The 26,088-nt window shown below is 34.3% G+C and overlaps 1 protein-coding gene across 3 annotated transcripts in view; it reads left to right on the top strand.

Annotated features, from left to right (window-relative positions):
• The window catches only part of LOC126859234 (nephrin-like), a 223,107-nt gene that overhangs the window by 186,911 nt on the left and 10,108 nt on the right, over nucleotides 1–26,088 (top strand). For all 3 annotated transcript variants that reach the window (XM_050610297.1, XM_050610296.1, XM_050610298.1), the window contains exons 9-11: nucleotides 10,789–10,919; nucleotides 20,210–20,369; nucleotides 22,305–22,664. In XM_050610297.1, coding sequence (XP_050466254.1) covers nucleotides 10,789–10,919; nucleotides 20,210–20,369; nucleotides 22,305–22,664 — 651 coding nt within the window. The remainder of the gene's footprint in view (nucleotides 1–10,788; nucleotides 10,920–20,209; nucleotides 20,370–22,304; nucleotides 22,665–26,088) is intronic.

Genomic DNA, 26,088 nt, shown 5'->3' on the forward strand with positions numbered 1-26,088 from the left:
GGGATGACGCGGCTTCACCAATTTTGCGGTTTAAGTATGGCCGCGACCGCGGTTCCGGGATATCGATATTGCGGTCAAACGTCCAATTTGCGAGTACCGACGAATCAGCTGATTTACGAACCTCAGCCGCTGCTTACGGAGGGCACACGTTTGGGAGCGGATAATCCACTTCAGAGGAAGGCTTTACGTCAGCGTAAGCGGGATTTAAATCGGTTGAGGTTTGTGGCCGCGTAACACACGGGAAGAGAGCACTATTTCTTGTATTCTTTTTTCTTTTTGTGGTAAATAATACATTTAAAAAACATATTTATATATCAATGAAATTTTACGTTGTTTAAAGAAATTTTTTATCATATTTCTTTTTATTAAAAATATGATTATAATATTTTCTTCATATAACTCAATTTGTAATTATCAACGCGGATGAACTTATTTTTTATAATTAAACTATATTTTGTATAATTAAAATTAATATTAATAGTCTAAAATTTTATAATAACTTTAATATATTTGTTGCTTGATTAATTGCTCGTTTTCGAGTTTTTGCAAGAACTTTGCACATAAATATTATCAATCGATACGTTTAAAAGTTATTAATTCTTACTTACTTCTGTGCGCGATAGAATTGTCTTAGATTGACAAAAAGGAAAATAATTTTAATGAGATCGCTACGGCCCAACGAGCTGAATCGGGTAACGTTCGATTATCGGAATGGAAAGGATTCACGTTGTTGATGCGGAAAGATTTATGTCCTCGTGTCGGTGAATGATTTATGCTCGCACGGTTTAGAAGCGATAATCTTCGCGATCTATGGTTACCTCGATTAAAATTATGAGAATAAAAATAAACGCACGAAGCGAATGATAAAACATAAAAGAAATTTTCTGAAACATAAACTTTATGCGCAAAAATAGCCTCTACTCTTATATTTAAATAATAAGAAAAAAAAATTCTTACTTAATTATCTTACATAATTGGCTGAGCATAATATTTATTAATTGTTTTTGCGACTGACTGGTAATCGATTATTTTCTGTTATATCTAATTTATGACAGATGACTCGCTCGAGGAGGTTTTTCCAGCGTAATCGCCGTACATCATCCACTGGACGACAAATAATTATCAATTATCAATTATCGCTTGGACGAGCATTTAAGTGTTTATCTGTATCTCAGTAACTATACAGAGGAGTTAACTACAGCGAAGGCGCGAGTATATATGTATATGTGTCGCGCATCGCCTCCACGTCCGTCTGCAGACAGCCGGCATAGCAGCGCAAACTCCCCACGTTGTAATAGTCCGCTGCACTTTAATTGACTATCATAGCCCGCGAGCCTTCGTTATCATTCCCGAAATTAACCTGGTGTGCGGTAATCCTTACGCGCGCGCGCGTGCTTCTACTACGTGTTTGAGCTTTACCGCTGTCGGCACGATATTGACATGTACTACTGTCGCTTCCTAATTGACTACTACTATCTACGCCACACGTACGTGTATGCCCACGTAATCCGTAGTGTTGTTCCACTTGACGTATGTATAGCAACTGGTGCACCAACCGGTCGCTAGTTAGCGAAAGCTTGATCAGCGCGCAATCTACTTATCACTTATCACTCAACACGCACTCGTATATTTCGTGCGATCTGCGTTCTTCATGATAAATAAGAAAAGTAAAAATTATTTCGATATATTTTTTATAATATTTTGAATTTTTTATAATTTGTATTTTTGTTTTACACATACGCAGCCTATTTTATATCATTTTACATTGTTTATATTCCTCTCTTGATCATGTGTAATACTGTGCTTTTTACTTTGTATCTCTATTATTCATTAAACTCTTATCTATACTTGATTCAAAAACCTCAAATTTTTTTTTTTTAATGAAAAGTTATGTGCTATTCTTGATATCTTTTGCAGTTTTCTTTGAAATTTAAACGCAACAAAATTTTTTAGGATTTAAGAATTTATTTTTAATTAATTCTCAGTATTTCTTAATTAATTCTAAGTATTTCTTCAATAACCTTTCATCTTTAATAACCATTTAAACGCAAAGCATTTTAACGTAAAACAGAATATCTTTTGTCAGTCATCATCAGAATTTGCTTAAAACTTTCTCTTAACACAATTTTAATAAAATATAATATCTAATTATTATACATTATAGTTTATTGTACACGTTTTAATATAATTATTATGCATTACTTCTTGATATATCCAAATACGGTAAGAAAATATTTTAAAAATTGAAAAAAGTAATGTGTAATAATTGAAGTAAAGTTATCTTTTGATATTGATTTATGATGTACCATTTCGATATTTTATGATATATCATTTTCGACTATTGTTCGAAAAAAAAATTACAAGATTTATCGTCACAGTATTTTTCGTAAAAGGCGATGCGGCCACAAGTAAGTTATAGATTCATCAGGAAACCGCGAACGTAATTGCACGAACGTCAGCGCCGTGCAAAAACGATAAATCCAAGCATTGTCTTCTATGGCTGGAAAACCATTATCGAATGCCATTACTCGCGAAACTAAATGGTCCCGAACTGCAAGGAGAATCCGATCGAACCGAGCGCAATTCGATACCTGAGTAACGCCGCCGAGGAAATTTCGCGTTCCTTGAATCGTTAAGCTTCATCGTTAACCTCGATCGCTCGAATGCTAAATCACAAGTCTGTCAATTTCACGGTGACCGATATGTCAGTCTACGTCGCAAACTAATACCTTAATTAACATTCTCGTTCCTCTTCTAGATAAAAATTAAAGTCGCAGTATTTTTCTTTAATAATTCATTTTGACACGTTATATATATAAGAATATAAAATTTTTTTTAAATGTAAAACTTATATAAAGAAAGAAATATTATGTAATGGAGAGAAAAAAATTATATAGAAGATATTATATAAGAAAAATATTTCTACCTTTTTTTGAAAATATTGGAGTAAAGATATGTAAATGTATATATTCTTGAAAATAATTGTTAAAAAAAAATAAAGAGTTTTATAAAAAAAAAAGTTACAAGAGATATGGACAAATTTAATTTTGTATCCATTTTAATATTATAAAAACATAAGTCGTTGTCCAACATTGCTCTTCATTTTCAGATGGCAATCGCAAAGTTTTTAATTAAAAATTGTTACGAAGTTACGCAGTTGATATTTCTTCACCGCGGTGATAATACAGACCGTATGTTAATTTTATTTTGTTCGTCGATAATCTTTCCGAATAGACAAAGATGTCAAAGTTTTAATTAAAAATTAGTAGCTTTTGAAGCGATACCGTCGATTTTTGTCGTGTCGTCAAAAATCGTGCGCTCGCTTTTTTATCACTTTAATATATTTATCAGATTTGATATCACCGTTCGAAATCAATCAAAGCATAATCATTGAATTATTGAGATGTGAATTAGATTTAATTTTAAATGCCTTTTTACAGTACAAAAGTGTTTAATTAATTTTTTACTAGAAATAGAAATGATCGATTTTTTAATACATTTATCTTTCTATAAAATGCATCTATATTTTAACGTTTTTATTTTTGGACAAATTGCGTTTGATTGCCAAATGATCAAATGTTTCAAAGAAAAACTTTGTTTTCCAAAAGCACCATGTTTTTCTTTTTTTCAACGCGTATAGATGCGTGATCGCTTTTTAATAATCGATCATAATTGCATTGAGAACTTTCCCGTTTCGACGACTCGTTCCTGACTTGTGAATCCAAGGACATCTATTCTTTCAGATCGAATAGCTCGACCTTTTCCGAAAATTTCCCGCGGGTCAGGGCGTCGATATCAACCGGATCCATCGCGCGGTGAAACAAGCGGCAAGAGAAGAATTCGCCAGCTGATATCGCGTCGATCTATCACACACGTTGCAGAATTCATATCACGAAGCTGGTCTTTGCTACTAGATCTATTTCAGAGAATCTCGGAGATCTCTCCTCAACCTTTCTCTCTCTATATCATTTCCTATCTTTTTTTTTCATCTCAGTGTAATTCCATCTCGTTCGTTCCCCTTCTAAACTCTTTCATCTTTTTTTTTTCTCTATTTCTATTCGCAACTTGAAACGCGAACATATGAGTCTGTAAAGAACTCGACAGTCATTCATGGATTCTATTTGTCATTTGAAATAATTCATTTATATATCAAATATGCTTTCAAAGACACAAAAATTATAATTCTCATTTAAAAATAATTAAAAGATGTCACTGACTACATTTTATTTTGCAATGAAAATTTTATATTGCGTATTTCATATAGCAAAAATTTAAAATTTTAGTTAAGAAGAGCAGCTTTCATTTAGGATAAAATATCTCATTCAATTTTTGGTGATGTTTATACAAAGTTAATGCAAACATATTTTTTCTTATTAACTTTTCTTCTGAACTTTTAATTTATCCTTCTGTATTGCAACTTTCATCTCTTGAATTTCGCAGCTTGAATTGCTTCTATTGTTTCTTCATGTATTCCCTACTTCTCACTTGGTCTCTCTTATACTTCGCCTTCGTTCACCAAGCTTTCGTTACGTTGCTCGACACTGCACTCCTTTTTCTCTCTTCCTTTTTCCTCACCGCTCTGCTTGCCCACATAGTTTTTCGTCAGCATTTCTTGCTTCGTCGACATTTATCTTCTTTTCTCCGCCGTTGTCTTCCAGCGCATCTCCAGTCTCTTCTTCGCCTTTTCCGCCTTCTCCTATTATATTATTCTTCATTCTCGTGTCTCGTAATTTTCAAACGAGTTCCCTTCTCTGTCTCATTTCTTCGTCACTTTAAATTTAAAATTATTTGTCACTTCTAATATTACTTATTGTTAGCTATGTCGGATATTTTTAACAAGTTTTAATTGTTTTTGCATAATATTTTTGACAAATATATCTTTGTGTGTAAGAATTCTTTATAAAATATATTTTTTTTTTTAATTTTCTAAAACGGATTAGATTGACATTTTATTCAGTCTATGCTTTCCGCTGATTTTATAGATTCTATCTTCAAAGAGTTTGTCTTGAACATTTTTAATCTTTCCATTTTTTTTTTTTTTTAGCACAAATTCAGATTTTCTCTCAGAATAATAAATTTTTCTCTCTTTGACACACACACACACACACACACACACACACACACACACACACACACACACACACACACGCACACACACGCACACACGCACACTATCCCACTCGATCTTCTTTGCTATCCCATTTTGTCTTTTTTACTGTCCCCACTTTTTTTTTATTTGCGCTCTCCTTATCGAGACTTTTCGTTTGGCAAGAACTTTGATGAATCGAATTCACTCGGGGAGGAGACGGTGGCCCACCACGCGATCTCCACGGGGTGTCCGAGACGAACAATGGCCGCGAACCGAGTGCCAAGCTTTATCCGAGGACGATCAGTGGAGATGTCGACGATGGACCGCCGTTATCTACCGTTTGTCGAAGAGAAAAGAGTTTCATTATTGAGTTGATAACATTCGAGACTAGTATGGATTACTGGGTCTTCGAGTATTGTGAAATCATTATTATGATGAGTTTTTATTTTAAATTCTATGTCTTTCGATATTATCGATGCACAAATTGATATTCGTAAATGAATAGTATTTTAATGCAGCAAACGATCGAATTTTAATGAAAAATCCTTTATTGAATCGTTTCCACTCATTTCAAGATATTCTATGATAACGTTTTTGATTTTGAAGATATAAAAAATTTTAGTTTTATTTACTTTCATCAATCTTTTCTATAATTTGAAAACTAATGATTATTGAAAATAAGATCAAATTGATTTGCCGTTTATCATAGATGAAATTTGTCGATGTTGTTCAAAACATACTGCATATTATTGATGGATTGCATGAGAAGAGAATCAGTTGGTTTGAAATTTCCTATGCAGAGAGCAATGCCGTTTTTCATATTTTCAACGACGTCCTATTATCGGGAATCTCCCAGAGGCATACTAGAATAATACGGAACAAGGGATGAGTCAATACAGAAATCGTCTCGCGGCTTACGCGAGCCCGGATACGCCACGCGTGTTGGGTGAATAAAAAAAAAGTGTCGCGATTTGAGCGCTCCCGCAGAAATGAAAATATCTGACGCGGCACGATAATTGCTCGCGTCGCGTCGTTTTTGCCAAGCTCGATCGAGGCGTGATCGTGAACGCGATCGGAAATCGACGACCGATCATTCGGCCAATTTCGTCCGGACGAACATTGCACGAAAAATACAACGCACGTACTACGAGCGCCGTTTAAAAATCAATTTTGTAAAATAATATTAATAGGCTTATCTCCGAAAGAAGGAAAGAGAGCAAGCGATAAAAAGAGAACGTGAGAAACAATTGGCGATTGGAAAGATGAACAATTAGAACTTTGTATATATAAGCATATAATTAAATTATTTCTCTTTTAATATCTTGTATATTTATTATAAAAATCCCTCGTAATAAATAATATATGATTACAAAATGATTTTATTTGCAACTAGAACGGCACCAATTTTTCTTTGTATTATAAATTACATTATAAATATATGTACAAGCAGTACGTCTTTATGATAAAATTTTGAAACTGCATTATATGACGTAATATAATGAAAGGCAATTTAAATTTTAACAATTTTATTTACGTTACAAAAAAATTTCTAAAATATTTATGAATCTGTAAAAAGAATCTGTAAATAGGATTCAAATTTTTTCCGTATGTAACACAACCGTTATATTGGGAGAGGATTAAACGTGGCTTAAACATGCAGATGCGAGGAAGCATCTCATGAGGGAAAGCTGCGGATGCGGTTGCATGTATTTCGCGAATTTCAGAATGCGAGTGCAGCCGCGGCGGGGCTGCATCGTCAGGTTGCATATTGTGTGTCGCCGCATGCACGCGCGTTTATATCGAACGCGCGTGTTGCACGCGTACACGCGTGCGATCTATGAAGCGACGCTGTATACGCCGATGTAAGATTTATTTCGAGATTATATCGTACAGTCGCAGTCGCGGGAGAGCTACGTTCTCTCGAGCTCCCCGACCATCGTGTTTGTCGACGTAATCAGCAGCTTGCGATATGAATATCACAATATCGCGGCACGGCTGCATTATAATCTCATGCGTGCGAACACGATTGTAGATTCCGTGCCGCAATCGCAAAGATAGAAGTCTGTGAATTTACGAACAAATATAGAGATTATCGCGCGAATTTGTATAATATATTCGTCTGAGTTTCCAAACTTATCATAACTTTCTCATTATGACACAATTGTGTTTCGATAATGTAAAATATTATATTTAGAACATGTAAGGATCAAGAATACATCGAAAAAGTTTCGAGAAAAATTTCATAAAAATTAGAAATTTCTTTTTTTATAAAATCTAAGTAAATTTTTCAGACATTGGTTTTTTTTATTTCACAGGATATTCTTTTTTTATTCATAGAATATTTTTGCATTTGTTTCAAACTCGAGACGTTTTGAAAATTCATTGATTTTATGTACACGAAAAATTCGTAAACGTTTAATATAAAACCGAATTGAGATTTTTCGTTACGTAATTCTGCTGGGCGCATTATATCCGATAAATTTATCGGACAGTTTTGTCATAAGTCGCGTTTTCCGCACCGTCGACGATTCTCTTGTCTCGTACTCACTTAGATTCTTCCGTTTCCGCGCGTAGATTCGCGACGGCGTGGAAACTAAGTACGCGAAAGGCATTCAGACTCTGGCAAGCAAACGAGTCGAGATGAAATCCCCCGCGATTGCATTTAACGTCGGAAATTATTTGGAAAACCGTAGACAATTACCTTTCAATTATAATGGGACATTTGTTTCGTATCTCACGATCTTAACAATATCTTATTTTACTTTTATGTTTTCTAACTTTTCTAACATAATTTAAGTCATAGATTGCGTTAATTTTTTTTGTGATTATAAATGATTTTCTTTTTTATCTATGATATTGAAGAATGACTATGACAGCTTCCATTTAATTCTATTTTGATTTTTCATATTTTCTGCCGTTTCAATTTTCCCAGTACTTTACTTCAGTTTCCAATTTCTTGTTACTGTTCAATCAAGAAATTGATATAAACCAATAAAATCACCTGGCATGTTTTTCTTTGATTATTTCAGACGACAGTGAAGGAAATGAAAGGACTGTTCGTGAATTCTCTCTCCCTTCTCCTTCCCTTTCTCTCTCTCTCTCTCTCTCTCTCTCTCTCTCTCTCTCTCTCTCTCTCTCTCTCTCTCTTTTGATGATTTCTCTAACGGGAAACTTAGTGTTTTCGTGGATATGCACTAGACCGTCAATATTCCCGTCGATGTAACTCGCATTTTATTAAAGTCACGTTAATTAAAAGTCGCTCGCTCACTTGGAAGGAATAATAATTTTTTCCTCGTTTCGTCGAATCGATATCACGCGGGAAATCGAAGAAAAATATTACGAGAGAAAGCTGGGCGCGCGCATACCGTTTTTTTTTTCCTCTCCCTCTCTCTTTCTCTCTTTACCAGTTTATTTTGCGCGAAACGTTGGTCGCTCGGAAATCAATGCCACTTTGTTTATCGACGAGCACTCTCGCGATTCTCATTGGTCGTTTGCCGGTGCGTTGCGAGAATGGATTGAATTAACATGGAATTACTATTTCACAGCGCGTTACGTATAACGGCAATGCACCACCGTGTGTATATATACGACGCTTGTAATTGAAATTATACGTGATCGCCATTATTACAAATATTCCGATCTCATGCAAGGTTTCCGGAATAACTTTTGGAGTTGTTTGTCTTCAGTGACAGATAGTTGCATTCGATTGAAAAGAAACTCATGTTTTACATTAAACATTTTTATGACAATCCAATAATATTTTTAAGAACATCATGTATATACATGATAATTATTCCATACAGATCTATGATACATCAACGATACCACTGCCCGGAAATCTTAATGCTTTGATCAAGATATTATTATTAATAATACTCGCTGAGTGCTGTGTTCGTTTGCATTTCGCTCATGCCATTAGAAAGGAGCTTCAAATTAATCCGCTTTGATTTATTATTTAAATAGCCTTATGGACTGAGAGAATCTCATTCCGAAAGCCTTCTAGTTCGTTCTTTCTCATTAAACATCGAGATTTTATTTATGATGCTATATAATATTATATTGTGTGAATGTAATTATTGATTGTTTTATTCACAATATAAAATTGCAATTAGTCAAATATAAGAGCTATTATATCAAAATTTCGTATCCATACTGTTAAATGAAAAGATCAAACAATTTGTGCGAGCCACGTTATTAAATTAGCTTTGAGAATAGCTTTGAAATTTATCGCATAACATTAGCTAATTGCAATAAACTTAAAAGCCATCAAAAATATTTTACATTGAATGAATGCGCGCCGAATAATTCCTATCGTTAATTTATTATGATATATTTACATAATTATGATTAATTACCTAATCTAATTAAAATAAATTCAGAGTTATGCAAATTTTTATATTTTTTCTTTATAAAAATGACCTAATAATATTATCAAACAAATACATTACGAAATTAACAATGCTAACTTCTTTTACATTCTGAATTTACTTTTGCTTATTTTTTGTACAGCCGTTCTATTAATCAATCTATTGAAATCGATGTTTTAATTTTATATAAACGTAGATTTCAAAAACTTTAAAACTTATATTAAAACAAATGCGTTTGATGGGCAGCGAACATGAATTTTCATATTCTAATCATCTCTCTTATTGTCATCGTCATGAACATCATCATTATTATTATCACAGTTCTGAAATAACTCTATATATAAACGCAGCACATCAGATTTGACGTAGTATTCAATCGCAATTTTCATTATGCGAGAAAATGACACGTGATAAAATTCCGTAGCTAACGTGACGCATTTCCGCTTTGACTCCACTGCCGAAAATGCAGATTTCATTAAACTCCGGATCCGTTAATATCCGCAATATTATTGCGCTGTACAACGGTATTCATCGGTTCATAAATAACGCTCTGCGTCAAAGCAACGTTTATAAATTATTGACGATGTCACGCCCTGATACTCTCGCGGCGTTCAATCTCTTTCTACGATCTCATTCGAATATTAACACGGAATATGTTAAAAGCTTTTCCTCCTTTTTGTCGGTCTGACGTAGTTGTATTACTAAATATTATATCTGATATAATTTTCATCTCGCTTTGAAATTTGAATTTAAAAATTAAAAATTACGATTCTAATAAATAAGCGAATTCTTTTTATTCAACATTCAAATATTGTTCTTTTTAATGAGAAATATTTTTGTCCATGGCTTTTTTTCTTATATTAAAAAGAGTTATTGCACAATTAAATAATATGGGAAGGTCTTTTTAAATTTATAATTTATAATTTTTTATAATTTACGATAACATTTTCTCACACAAGACAGAATGTCATTTATAAATTTTATGTCGTGTATTATATGTAGAAAACACATTTGAGCACATAAAATTTGTACAAATCAAAATATATATCAGGACACACGTATATACATATAGTAAAAGATGATTGATGACATATAGGATTATAAATAGAATTCTGTCTTGAATTTTGTCGCAGCAGATCGCGCGTTTAAAGTCTCAATAATGTTATTATAATTAATTAGATATAATTATTATAATTAATTAGATATAAATTTATAAGACAGATAATAAAAATGTTTATGAGAATTTCTTAAAGATAAATTATTAAATATTTTACAATGATTAAGGTATTTGTCACATTTTATTCAACATTCAAATTTTAATCCTGATTGCAGTTGCACCTATTGCCACCTTGAAAATGGGTTCTTCTTTGAATCCGAAAAACATCAAGGAAGGCTCCGACGTTTACTTCGAGTGCAACATCAGGGCGAATCCCAAATTTAACAAACTGGCCTGGTTCCACGAGGTAAGTGACTTCTTCTCTTTTTTGTAAATCAAAACTGTCAGTCATACGTGGCTCTTGTCATATAATAAGCTGAAGCTGCACAATTATTCGTAATAACATTCGTGCGTCGATTAAAATAAAGATATATAGAATGAATATTTATTGCATACACGATACACATAGTAGAAACATGTGACAAGATAAAATCAATCGCAAATTTATCAATGATTTAGCTTTGAAATATTTTACTATGACTTTACGATTCCCTATATCAGCCCTATGTCAGCCTTTCTTAGCATTTCCAGTTAATGATATAGCTATTTAATCGGATACGGCTAATTTTTTTAGAAGAGAAATATGTATATATATTCCAGGAAATATACAAGGAATTAGTCGAATATTGTCGAAGGTTGGATCTGGGTTAGATACAATTGATCTGTAGTGTATAGGTCGAGTATCATAGCCCTCAAGATAGCCCTTTAACTCATCCTAAATTGCGCAATATATCTCATTGCGTATACATCTGATCGCATAATATCGTTATTCTCAACGAAGAATTTCATTGACGAAATATGATCGATAACGTAATAAATTATCATTGTACCGAAACTTGCTAAAAGAAACTGTTTACACAAAAATACCATTAATAAAAATATTAAGATATTATAAAATTTTATATGAAAGCAAGTATATATATATATAAGGGATATTGAGAATATGTTTCATATTCCTGCCTGACAGTAATCTTTATTTTTTATTTTTCTCGCAATCATAAAAAAATAGATGAGATGACATGTTTATTAGTTTTTTGAAACGATAGATATTAAACTTTTATCTTATTTTTAGAGAAACTTAATTTTAATTATACAGATGATTAATTATTCCGCTGAATGCACATGAATGCCAGATAATATTATTTATAAGATAGCTTTGATTTTCTTTGTATTTAGTTCTCTCAGTTTTTCGAAATTTTAATTAACATTTATTTCAATGACATTAGTTTCAAAAGTATAAAAAGATTTGACAAGAGATAAACAAGTACATGTATATGCGTTACGATGTTTAACGATTGCAAACGGCCGCAGGACAGAATTTCAGGGGCGACCGATTTTACCGACTATTTACGCTTGCCCCAATGAAATGTTCTCTAATTAGTACGCCTAGTCCGCGTCCCGCATTAACATTGCGCATCAGACTCATCCGCCTACGATGCTATTCGATGCTATGCTCGCGCGGCATCGAAATAGATTACATGAATCATTGTGTAACATTGAAGCAATCGCGCGCAGACAGTACGACATGACTCGGAAGTTCGAGTTATTAAAAAGAAAAAAAATATAATTAATATACAAACATATATTAATCTTTATAATTTAATCTATAAATTAAATTATAATAATATAAAATATCATAAAGAGATAAATTATGAAAAATAATAAAAGATTTATGCGCGTTATATAGAATTCTGAAGATATATATTTGAAATTATTTGTAAGTTTCCGTTAAAATTTTTTAACGGATTAAATCTTCAGAATTTGCAATAAATTTACGCGCGTCAAAATCCTGAAGATATAAACTCGCGATTAGCTGCGTGAATTTTTATAGAATTTGTTTTCTCGTGCGTTCAGTATTTTTTTATTTAATCGAGAACATATAAATATGTATTATTTACAAACCCTAAAGGAAGATCATCTCGGATTAAGACAAACTAAATATTCTCTTGCATTACCAGTCTCTGGAGATGTACGCGAAGAAACGAATTGCCAAAGTTAGCGCGGGAGGATCTTCAACCTCCGAATAATTACAACGATCAAAGCAAAGTGCTGTTGCAACGACGATAATTAATCAGATTCGAAGATACTGCGACGCAAAAGAACGATCTTTCGGATTAGTCATGAGGAAGCTATATAGGAAAACGTGTTTCGAATTTTTTTACTATAAATTTTTACAAAGAATCCTCCAAGAAAATCTTGCATTCCAGCAAAACTACACAAACATCGATCTTTATTTCCTTCCAAATTTTCTTTCAGTGCGAATGTGTGAGATGTGTGATTTGCACTAAAAAATTAATTAAAATTATAAGTATAAATTATTTCCTCTACTTTAGCAAACAGAAGGAAGGTGACAACATAGAAAAACTCCGCTGTTTCTGTCATTCAACTTTAGACTTTCATCCTTTTGCAAAAAAAATATTATTTTTATGATATACTTTTTTTTCTGCGGAGACAATTGTCGAAAAGTACACCGCGCAGATTCACTTTTATCTTCGATCATTCGAGAATCGCCAGAGTTAAGCTTCTTATGCGAGATTACGTCTTTCATCATTTTCCCTCGCTCTCTCTTTTTTTCTCTTCTTCGAGATGACGATATCCTGCGAGCATTTCCCTGGTTTGTTCATGACGCAATATCCTTGCATCCTACAAGAACGTTGTGCGATATTTAAACTGCGCCTTTCTCCGAGGAAACTGCATTGCTCGCTTGGACCAGGAATAGTCGCTGGTTAATCCCCAGAACAGAACTGAATACTACAAAGCTTCTACAACGGTACTATTCTCGCCAACCCGAGCCAATCTGTCAGCTGGATTTATATATAAGATCACGATAATATCTTTCCTCTCTGTCATAACTTGCATCGCTCTGGTTCTCGTACTCTGTAGATAAATAATGCAAGTCATATAATATGCAAATATTTGAAAATTGTGCACCGAGATTAAAAGAAATAACTTTTTTTTTATTTATAATCGATCGAACCAAATTTCAGCATATGAGATTAGAATGGAATGGAAATTACTTTTGATATTGATTTCACAATGATACTTCTATATTTGACGTAATCTTGTAAGCATACATAAACAATGACAATAATAATAACAACGAAATGAAAGAGAGCAAAGTTAATGTGAGATAATCAGCATAAAATTATTTTAATTCATAAATAATAGATATTAATACATAAATGCCCGAACGTCTTTCATAACAGCTTCATAATATTACTTGCAGAAAAAAATGACAATTTTAGAAAGCAACTATTTCAAGAATAATGCCATTTAACGTAATGAAGGATTTCGCGAGATCTTAGTCATCTAAAACTTGATGTAATCTATTTTGACAAACATAAAGAGTATGATACACAATGTTTCGGTTAAAAAGTATAGTTTCTGAATCTCTCTACCCTTTACTCCCCCTCTCTTCTTCTATCTGTCTTTCTTTTGCATGTTCTTCGGACAATTTCGCGGATCGTTTATCTCGGTTTCGCAGCAGCGTGACGTTGTTGCATTTTTAAACGAAGAGACGGTAGTGAGAGGAAGAATGTTGACTGTCCTCTTTAAACTTTTAAGAGGCAGGACGAAGATCCTCACGACTCCTCACAAAGGAGGAATATCGAGTCGCTTCTTTCGCGTCGCTCTTACGGGACGATTTTCTCCCTCGGATAGTCGCGCGCGCTGCTGGAGGGGACGAAAATTTTTCTTTAGAGGGGCAAGATGCCGTAAACGCGACTCCGGGGAATTCCAGGCGGAATTTCGCGAATTATTTATCGGTCTGGTGCCGCAGGAGGAGACGCGATGGTAAGTGCGAGGCTGTGTACGTCTCGGATAAACGGGCTGGCGAATCGCACGAGGAAATCGAAGGCAACGCTCGATATGATTCGAACGGGAATACTCTTCTTCCGCCGTAAATCCCGGAAAGAAACTTTTAATTGGACAGTATTTTATATAAAAGGAACGAAAAAAGATATAGCTGTTTCGAGTTGGAGACATTTCGAGATATTTTCTTACGTCTCTTTTGAAATAATTTATAATATAAAGAATATATAAGAGGAACGCGAGCGAAAGAGAAAAAACTTTTTTCTTTTAGAAAAAAAGAATAAAGAACCTGACAACTCTGAATGTTTTAGTATCTTTTCTTTTTACTTTATTAGTTTTCAAGCCTCAATTTGCTTCGTTGCTTTTTCTCACTAAGTTATTACCAATGTCCGAGTTTTCGCAAAGGATTTAAGGATCCGATTTACGATCCGCGGTGAATTTTCGGGAGCGGAGAGAATAAGTTCTATCCATCATCCGAATAGAATTTTAGAGCAAGAATAATTTCGGAATGTCTGCAGCTATTCGTTGGACGACATGCGAGCGCCGATGTGCATTCTCGTCGAAATTATTGTAAATTTACGAGCACCCGTTGTCGCACACCTCTCCCGTTCCGCTCATCCCGCTCTGCTCGTCGAACCGAACCGATAAATCGCCCACGAATCACCGGTCGCCATTGGTTTACCAATTCGTAAAAACATTCGTGCGACAAAAATTTTATGGCCAACGGACGGATGGAGCGCGCATGTTTGCGCCAACGAACGCACGTCGTGCGTTCACCATTGCGAAAATTGCGGCACTCGCTCGCGGTGACACTCCTGCGCTTCAATCGCGTCTTTATCAAAAATTCAGAATTAATCCAGGTTCGAGGCCGACTCAGAGATTCAAAAGACAAATTTTATCTACATTTTTGTTACACATTACTCAGCTCACCCTTTCATCAAAAGAATTTTTTTGATTGTAATTTTTAATTATTATAAAAAAGAAAAAGAGAGAGAGAGAGAGAGAGAGAGCACACACAAAGTTTCGAGAATTATAAACATAAGGAATATTAAAATTAGACAGAAAAGGAAGATAAATAATGCTAAAAATATATATTTTTTACTATAAAACTCGTCTTTTCTCTCTATTCATTATTTCATTTACAAATCTCACAGATGATGAATATTAAAATATAAGTAACATTACAAAAAATAAACAGGTTAAATAATATTTTTCTTAAAGTCGCGATCGATAAAACACTTTTATATAATTATTCAAGCGGCGATAAGAAACAAAGATACGCAATATTCAGACTGTGGGAATATTTTTTTCGTGTGTGAGCGAAAATTGTGCATGCAGCTATGAGCATTATCCGGACGATTCAGCGGCGGATTAGTTCGCAGCTGCCTGCCATTTCGTCTGGAAATCGAAAGAGATATAAAAAATGGCCGACAATTTGGATGTGCCTTTGAAACCGCTCGCAGCAAATTTTTATTTTGTATCACACGAGCGCGAAATAACGCATGTGTTGTATGCAATTCGACCTTGTATACGCCAATTATTTAAGTAACTTTTCTCTACGCGCTTTTTATATTTGCAATAATCATGTTACGAAATGTTGGATGTTTAACGTTTCTCGTAGAATATATATTTTTATGCGAAAAAAATTTATAGAGAATCGCAATCACGATGGGAATTCGAAATCACACTCGACTCGCAAACGCAGGCTTTTGACATTTAAACATATCTCTCACTTAAACATTGCAGCTTAATACATTGCTACAGTTACAAACAAACAATTGTCATTTTGTCGTTTACCATTTTATCTGATATCTCGTGAAATTGTGTTACATTGTTATGGATACTGTGTAATATAAAGGAATCGGTTGAGCAAAACGTGTGTAAATCCGAAATCGTCGGTACATGATTATTACGTTTAACGTTTGCGGCGAGCGTTACACACCGTGAGCCATGACATAACATCATTATATCGTATTATAGGCGACATTTCACATTTTGCGACGATTGAGTGGAAATTGAATTTCCGCCGATTAGAGTCATCACACGTATTTTGGGAATTCGAAACTTTATCCAATATTGGAAATAATTTGATATCGATGTATCTCGTTTCATCACGGAAATGGGATGAAAAATTACTCATATGGGGAAATACGGCCAAATTTTCTGTATGTTGGACATATGTATGTTGTAACATATAATGTTTATATTTAAATTTAAATTCTCTTCTCTCAAAATGTATGTGTTATCATTACCATATATTCTTGGTTTAGACTTTATTACTTCCTGCGCGTTATTTCTCAAGTTGTTATATCTTATATATTGTACATTTTTCATTATATTTTAAACTAACAAATTATTATGTAATCTTCGAAAGTAACTCATCTTCGAAAAAGTCATAAAATTCAAACTGGCTTAAAGCATCAGCTCGGCTTTCAATTCACCGAAATCGTACCACGTTTTCAATCTCTGTAATTCTCCATTGAGAAAAGACTCGCATCCGCAGAAGATATCTTCTCGCATCATCTCACAAAAGGAAGCCACGAGGAAGCATGCTCGGGCGCGAGTTGAAAGTTAAAAAAGGATTTAGCTGTTACTTATGCATAACCCGAGCGAATGGCGTAACTTTTCGCCGACGAGATACACGCGGTGTAAGATGCACGTACCATCGTAACGGAGTGTTGCTGCGAGAGCTAGGGGGCGGAGGGGGTTGCAACTTATCGTCCGTGTCTCGAGTCCGGGGGAGCTTCGTGTATATTATACCCGGTGACACGGATATATTCCGGAACGAAGCACGCGCTCCTATCACCCGGTCTCTGACACGGTACGTATATTTAACGTCTAATACGACGGCGTCATGTTACGCGAAAACGGTAAGACAAGAGAGAGAGAGAGAGAGAGAGAGAGAGAGAGTTCTCTCCGAGAATACGCGAGTCCCACAGGACGGCAGATCCTGGAGGTGGCCGTCGAAATAGGAAATTCCATTTGCGCCGCGAGAGAGTTTTCGAGATAGGAATAGTTCACGTTCGTTGACAACGTGGATTATTCATTGGAAAATACGAATCGCTCGGCTGCAAAAGTGGCTGAAATTATTGATGTTATTAAAACTAGGATTTTTAAAGGAAATCATGGAATATAGATATGACAAGTCCGTTTTTAATGGAAGAACATAGGAGAGATGGCTGGAGTATTCAATTTTTTGTTCTGTGAAAGTATAGAAAATCGTATTGTGCCTGCCTTTACTTTGATAAAATATAGATAAAATATAATATTCGTTTAGATATTTTATTTGAACTAATCTAATTAATATTCTAATTCACAAATTTAGATTTATCTGAAATTTCATATAAAAAAAAAGCTAATACCTCTAAATTTTTATTTTTTTTATATCAAGCTACAGGGAGCTTAGGCTCCATTGGCCATTATGCACCATGAGATCGTGAAGCTTCTCTGCTTTTCATGAGCGCTTAAAGCTTAAGACATTGACAGGAATGCGCATATACAACGGCGATACTGTCTCTCGCGAAGACGTATCGCTTCCCGATTCTGCAGCGATACTGCAGGCACCCTCGGTACATACGTACTTAATAGAGTTTCCATGGAGAGAAGGACAGATACGGAGCTCGTTACTCATCTGAAACAAGCACGCGAGCCTCTTCCCTCGCGGTCGTTATTGCTGCTGTATCTACCTTCTCTCGACATTATTTCGATTTTGTCCGCTCATTGGGTATCGAACCTTGTAAATGCAACTCTCCGCAACATCCTCGAAGCATCCTTAATCCTTTCCGATTCTTAATTCATTTCGACGAATGAATTGATATCCTATAATTGATATACTCTATTAATGTTATTGAGCTTTATATAATAATTAATTTTCATTGCACATTTTGAATATACTCATCTACAAAGATTCAGAAAATAGAATTGATTATGAGGGATTACATGTTAAGTCGATAGATAAGATAATTAATGAATAAATACTTTTAAATAGTATTTAAGAAAGTATTACTCTTATATACATCTTTAATGTAATTTTAGTTTATTTTAATTTAATATATCTTTTATTTTTTTATAAAGTTCAAATACTCAAAAATTGCTGAATACATAAAACGTATGCTGTTTCAAAAAATTTTATTCTCTCGAAAAAAACCAGACGACATCAAACCACATCGTGAATTTCGGTGGACTTTATTTCATGTTTTTACTGACCTCGGGGAGAAAAAAAACTGTTATCTCTTCGTGATTTAAAGCGTACAAATATGTTGCATCACGATCGCGTCGATGCTTCCAGCCGAACGGAATTTTCCTCTCGCTTAAATCCGCATCCGAAGGGTGAAGCAAGTGCTGCAAAGCGCGGATATGGCGCTATCGTTCTCGAATGATACAGAAAAAAGGGCGGGTTATACTTCGATTTGCGCGTGAAAGAGCACGATTAGGAAAAATTATTACGAGATATTCTTTGAAAGAGAATCACATAATAAATAATAAAATTTAAAAGTATCAGGATATTGGTAATGAAGTTAAAATAATTTGCTGGTGCTGTTAAACAGATAATAGAATTTTGTTTCTTAATTTCAAAAGAAGTATCGTAACATTTTAATATACAAATTTGTCGCGCAAAGGATATATTTATTATCTAAAATTAAAACATTGTAAGAGAGGAAGGATCATTCTCAATTGAATTCTTTTTAAGAAAAATTTGTAAGCGGAGAGCGCTCTTGAAGTATGCCAGCCAAGAATATGCTTACGATTTCTATATGGTATTCTATACACGACGGGATTCAGGCAAAAAGAGAGGAAATAAAATGGAAAATCGCGAAGAGAGCGATGATAGAGATGGATGAAGGAAAGGCGTGTGGAGAGACGAGGAAGAAGTAACGATGAAGCACAGAAAAAAAAAATGCCCACGAATTATCCCACGGAAGAGAGAAGACGAGAGGCAGAAAAGGAAAAAGACGGAAGAGGAAATAGGGAAGATAGTGGGAGGACAAGTGTACATCGTAAATTCCCTTTGTCCGACCTCCTCGAGCAGACGACGACCCGCGGCGGGCCGCGGTTGCTTCCTCCCGAGCAGCAACACGATCTCCGCCGAGGCGGAAGCGGTACTGAATGCCAAGACTAAGACAAATTTGTTTATTTACGACGGGTAACAATGAGAGCCGTCGAGTCCTGCGGGAATTTGACGCGGAAAGAGAAAGAGAGAGAGAGAGAGAGAGAAGTACGCGGAAAGCTCTACTCCTTTCCAGAAACGATTGTCGGTGTTTCATCCGCTATCTAAGAATCTTGCGGGCGTCTCTATGGCGCGTTTCTATTCAAAAGCCGATTAAAACTATTCTTGGAATAATAATAATAATATATTATATTAATGATAATACCTATTAATAATAATACACACAATAACAATTATTTTAATAATAATTTCATTTTAATTTGGTAAAGAGACCATTGATATTTTTTAAATTAATTCGCGCGAAATAATATTCGTTTTTCATACTTGAGCTTTAAGCTCGTATTGATTCAGATTGATTCAAATTAACTAAGTTGTTGCTTGGGGACGGAATTCGGCTGAATTGCGTCTCGTCTAGAAATATCGTGTGTAACGCAACGCAAGTTGATATTATTCGGACAAATACTGTGTCACGCTAAAACGTGTTGCGGGTCGTTTCTGCACGCGTGCACATAGCAGTTCGTTGACATTCAGATACCCAGGTATCTCGTTTGCTTATTCAGAAGGAGCAGCTGCATCACAACGTCACCGCCGGCGTGGTGCTCTCGGACCATTCGCTGGTGTTGCAGAGTATAACTCGAGAGTCCGCCGGAGGGTACACCTGCATGGCCGGGAACGTCGAGGGCCGCGCCAAGTCCAACATAGTCAATCTCGAGGTTTTGTGTAAGTATGTGTTTTACGCTCTCTTGTGCCCGTAAGCAGGGCAGGCCGTCCTCGTGAAAGCACCGCTTTAATGGCCTCGCTGGCATGGCACCTTCCCCTCACGATGAAATTCCGCGGCGACGAATGTCGCTGGAACGCGGTTTTGCACAGCCGTTGCGGCTCAACAATCGGTGGAAGTTTCTTAACAATCCACAATAACCGAGATATTTAAGAATTACATTTTCTTAGAATTAAAAATATTGAAATACAAACAAGGAATAGAGAGAATTGATTTATTTTGTCTTTCGGAATTCATATTTAATTAGAAAGAAGAAATTCTAATGAAATGTTAATTGCTGATATTTTACTAGACGAAAATCTAATCTTTTCAGAAAAATATAAATTCTGCTCTTTGGAAAAAAAAATATTGATTATAAAATTTCGTTCAAATCAGCACAATGCAGGTACAGGATATAATATTGTACTTACAAAATCTTATATTGAAAGCTATACAATATGAGAGCACAATGATTTAAATATAAATATATTTATTTAATATTTCTTGCTATATAAGATGAATCAGAAAAGTGTCTAGAGAGAATTAGATAATTTTATAAAATATATTTTAGTTTTTTCAAAATACTGAATCGGAATTGAAAAAATGATTTTTTTTGCATAATCCTGAATATAGAAATTAGAAGATTTAGGATAAAAATTGCAAAAAACAAAAGTCGAGAAACTCAGAAATTTAGCGCTTTTATCTTCTATCTATTCGTACACCTCGCAGCTGATCACGATCGGTCCGCTACTACTTCGCCAAAGTCTCCAATATTTTATGGAATATCTACGCGTCGCGTAAATCCTCGCGCTCCGATTTTACGGTGTTGGAAAGTATAAATAAAACGGCCGGTTATACCGCGGACGATTATCGATCTGCGCCCGCTTGTAGGGACCACTCTCCTGCTGTCTAATATATAACGTTTATGCAAAAGAATCTCGCTGAAAATCCCAATCTTTTGTCCGACGCGTGTTTCGCGCGCTGGTACGCAGGCGGAATATTTTTCAAAAATTTAGCTTATCGGTTAGAAATACGGCGAATGTTATAGCGTCGTAACTTCTTATTGGCTTTACCTAGCGTGCGTCAATTTGAGAAAGCTCGACGAAAAAGCTCGGAAATTTGAAATATACCGTGCATCATTTGTCTTACTGACTCGCCAAAGTACATAGTTATGTCCGTTTTTGTTCTAAAATAGTAATAAATACATATGTCGGTTCAGTAAACTTGGTTTTAGCAGCCACAGATTTCACACGCAGCGTAATTATTAATTATATCATCTGTTAAACTGCGGGTTAACCAGCATTGTGCGATAACTTGGCGTATATTTCGGCCAACAATAATACTCTTGACTCGTATTACTCCACATATTATGCCAAATTCAATATATTTTACAACACTATTCTTAAGTTTATAATAAATGATTTTAAATAAATCTATATTTGATTTTCTTAAAAAAATATTCACCACCAAAATAATTGAAATATTTTCCATTAAAGAATATGCACTTATTGTAAAAAGTCAATAAGAATCAATAAAAAAATTTTCAACAGAGTTTTCTTATTTATATAATTTTTTTTGTAGATATTAAAATTAATATTTAATATCTTACAACTGGAAACAAGAATTATAAAAAAAAAATTTATACAAAAAATTCATTATCATTTTATATTTTTGCAATGTTGTGTATGTTTATCTTCTTTGAAATATTATAAAATTATAATGCGGTATATTCGTGATTATATTTTATTTCAAGTTATATATTTATAATGTATATGCAGGTCTTTTTATTTTGTTTTACACTTTTCCCTTAGTTTATGATTTATCTCGATTGTATTCTTCTCGTGGGTTCCTGCCTAGAATACATAGTAAAGTGCCAAAATCTATACGTCATGCCGTAGTCGCTCCCGTTTGCAAGCACGTGCTAAACTCAGGCGGAGGCTGGAGGCACCAGAACGCCACCCCGCCACCGATCAACATGCCCGAGGAAGTGCATGCCGAGGAAGGTGCTCTGAAGCACGAGACCATAAGTTTAGTTTGTGAGGTCGAGGCCAACCCCACCAATGTGACCTTCCATTGGACCTTCAATAACAGCGGCGACCTCAGCGACATTCCGTCCACCAAGTACACCAATGAGGGCACAACTAGCAAGCTTAATTACACTCCGTTGACCGATATGGATTACGGGGTTCTGGGCTGCTGGGCCAGCAATACCGTAGGTCATTCCAAGCAGCCCTGCCTCTATCAAGTCATTGCCGCAGGTTCGTGCAAGTTTAGTTTCCTACCTTTACTATACTTGTCTTTTCCTCTTAATTATTAATCCAGTGGTGAGGTGTACAATCTTAAATAATAGAATAATAAATATTTAGAGATTAAAAAGAAACTAGCTGGTTTAAAAAAAAATACAAGTACTACACAATATGTTTTTCGAACTATTTTAGTAATAATTTGATTATAGAAGGGGAACAATATTTGTTGTACACAGCTCAGTATAAAGTGTTTATTTATTTTTATTTTTGCACTGAGCTCAATTTTTATGTCAAATCTGATTTGTTTTATTTTATATTTGTTTATACAACTCAAAATGCTATTAAATGGAAAAACACATGCGTAAAAAAAAAAAAACAACGAAGCAGATTTACAAAATCCATAAACTATCAATTGCCAGTACACAACAAATATTCAATAGTGTAGTTGCAATAGTATAGTTTTAGCTTTTGTTGAAAAATTATTTGTTGGAATATCTCCTAATGACAATTGCGTGCATATATGTTTCTACAGTATAAAAATATCATTTCTTCGTATAGATATATATCTAATTTTTATCGCAAAGATAAAAATTTAAGATTTCTTTTACGGGGGATTGCAATATCTTCTCATATATTGGTTAAAGTTCTAGTAACTATTTTTCCGCCGCATTTTTATTTAATGTGGAAAATAAATAACACGACAGATCATTTGCTATGTATACAAACTTTTTATATTCGTTCGAAAATATTTTTTGTAGTGAATAAAATAATTTTTAATTACTATCCGCATTCGCAAATGTTAAATAACACAGATGGTTTATTTTCCATTTTTCCGTATATACGTTTGCTAGCCGTAAAAGGACTGTTTAAAGTTAAAACAGCATATTTAATGTATTTAACTATTTACAAAACAGTGAATGCGCGATCCAAGGTATGACAATATTATCTATTCGAGATATGTGTTCCCCAATTGATTGCTCTTCATTATCATTGTTATTCTGTTCCGTGCATTCATTGTATACTGTGTGTGTTCATTGTTATTATATTGTGTACAAACATTAATTCATAATTAGTGGAAATATAACTATTATTGCACCAGAATAATTTAGCAGTTTATAGCGCGTAATTAAAGCCATCTCTTTATTAATATTATAATCAAGTAACACAATACCCACGTAGAATCATATTATAATCTGACCACGTTAACGTATACATCGCGAAGGATAATATTTATCAATCTTCTCAGCTTTCCAAAATTCAATATTGTCAATTATTATGTATTTACATCAATAATTATATATATATGCAAATGTGCGGCTATTCATCGCAACGATTCTAAAATATAGATTCGTGGTTAATTCAGCTTCTTTTTAAAAGATATTTTAACAAACATCATATTTTTTTATTTTATATTGTTATTGAAGCTCATTATTATATAAACGGATTAATATAAATACATAAATCGAATGAATGAAAAATTTCGATGTCAAACGTATGCGCTTTCTCACTCGTGTCACGACTTGCGGAAATTTGACGAGGAAAGTCGCGAGGATTAAGAAAAAGAGAGGAGGAGGAAAAAGAAGAGGAAAAAAGAAATGAAAAAAAGAAAGGGAGAAACGCGGGACGTTGCACAACGAGAGACGCCACGCTGAAATTCGCCCGCGTCGGTCGCGCGCTTTTTTGCGGGAATTTAATGAAAACCGTAATTGAATATGTTCATTACGAGGTATAACGCCTGTCGTGCCGCCACCGCTGTCGCCGTCGTCGTGCTGGCTCCTGAATCCTCGTGTCGCACCGGAAAAGTCTTGTCCGTTCCGCAGTCATGGTTCCCCGTGTTTTCGACGAGCCGCGATATCGCCTCGTCGACGAACGGGCAACCAAATCGATTTTAGTTCGCCGGAAGCACCGCGGACTATTCTTTTCCCGCTTCGGCTACTATGACCTGTCCGCTCACGGTAATTGGACATATAATTTATTTCGTATATCGGTCCAATGTATTCCTTATATAATTAGCGAATACGCAGTTTTCCTGCGCGCACGCTATTTCGCATCGCAATGATCTTGATGATCGTGTATCGATATTTATCGATACTGGGTTATCATTATTAAAACTCCGCGTAATATTATCATAAATATAAGTCTTACTCCGTATATAATAAATATCATATAAAAATATAAAGAAATAGATGTCTATTTAACGATGTTAATTATATACGAAAAATTGTTCAGAACTCTTTCGCTTCAATTTAAACAATTTATTGATGCGACAAACTGAAAGTAATGAAAATGAAAATTCTTTCGTTATTTTACGCTTTTAAAATCATAAAATTTTTATGTATTTTTTTTATCTCTTCGCACATATGTAATACGGCATTGAATAGATCCAATTTTAGAGACCGATTGCGAATGCACACAATTATATCAGCGGAAACAAAAACCGCATCGATTTTATTTTACTCTATAAACTTTTCATCAATGTTCGAGCTGCGTGATTGATAAAAATTTTACGTTGGGTACAAACAATGACGTGATCTTTACTGACGCGAATATTCGATGATTTAATTGGAACGATGATGCGAACCCCGTTATTCCTCGTTAATGCACGTTCTCTGGTAAAAGAAGGTCCTGAAGAGACCATAAACAAGGAGCGCACGTTGGCAAGTTCCGCGATTTAATCTTCGCGTTAAGGCGATCTCAGAGAAACAAAGTATTAAAATCGACCCCAATTCGCGAGTACAGTGGTTATAAATTTATTGTAAATGTATGACGTCCTAGAACTGTCGCATGCCTTTTGTCTTTTATTCTAAAAAAAATTGACTTTAAATAGGTCGAAGAATTTATAAAAATGAAAACAACAGTGATATTTTAGGATATTTTAAATAGATATTTCTAAATATGAGTTGAAGATAATTTTCGATTTTTAATGAATAGTATGTAATAGCGCGATTACAATATCATGTTAGAAAACTGTCAAAACTTTAATTTTTTTCTTGATAATGTCGTGCGTGTTCTTAATTGAGTTACTAATTTGATTTCTTTCCATTCGTTTTTTTGATTAAATATATTCGAATCGTAATAAATTTAGAAAGTTATATATAACTAATATAAATATATATAATAGTTTAACAATTATAATTAATTAAACCTTAGAATAAATAAGTTTGAATTTTTTGAGGGAATTTTGTTTACGCGTTTAAACAAGAGTTTAATTTAAAATATAATTATAGAGAATCAACTAAAAATTAAACAGTCACAAATAAAATACATTATATGAAATTTTCCCCGAAAACTTATTGGTTATAAATTTGTCAAAAAATACCTGATTGAAGATATTAAAGAATACTAAAACTATATAGATTTTCTCCAAGTTTCCAATGTAATTTTGTATTCAGGGAAAATGAGAGATAATTATGAATTTTCACATTTTTCCCCTTGA

The sequence above is a fragment of the Cataglyphis hispanica genome, chromosome 3 (genome assembly GCF_021464435.1).
Source record: "Cataglyphis hispanica isolate Lineage 1 chromosome 3, ULB_Chis1_1.0, whole genome shotgun sequence".
NCBI classification, from domain to species: Eukaryota; Metazoa; Arthropoda; class Insecta; order Hymenoptera; family Formicidae; genus Cataglyphis; species Cataglyphis hispanica.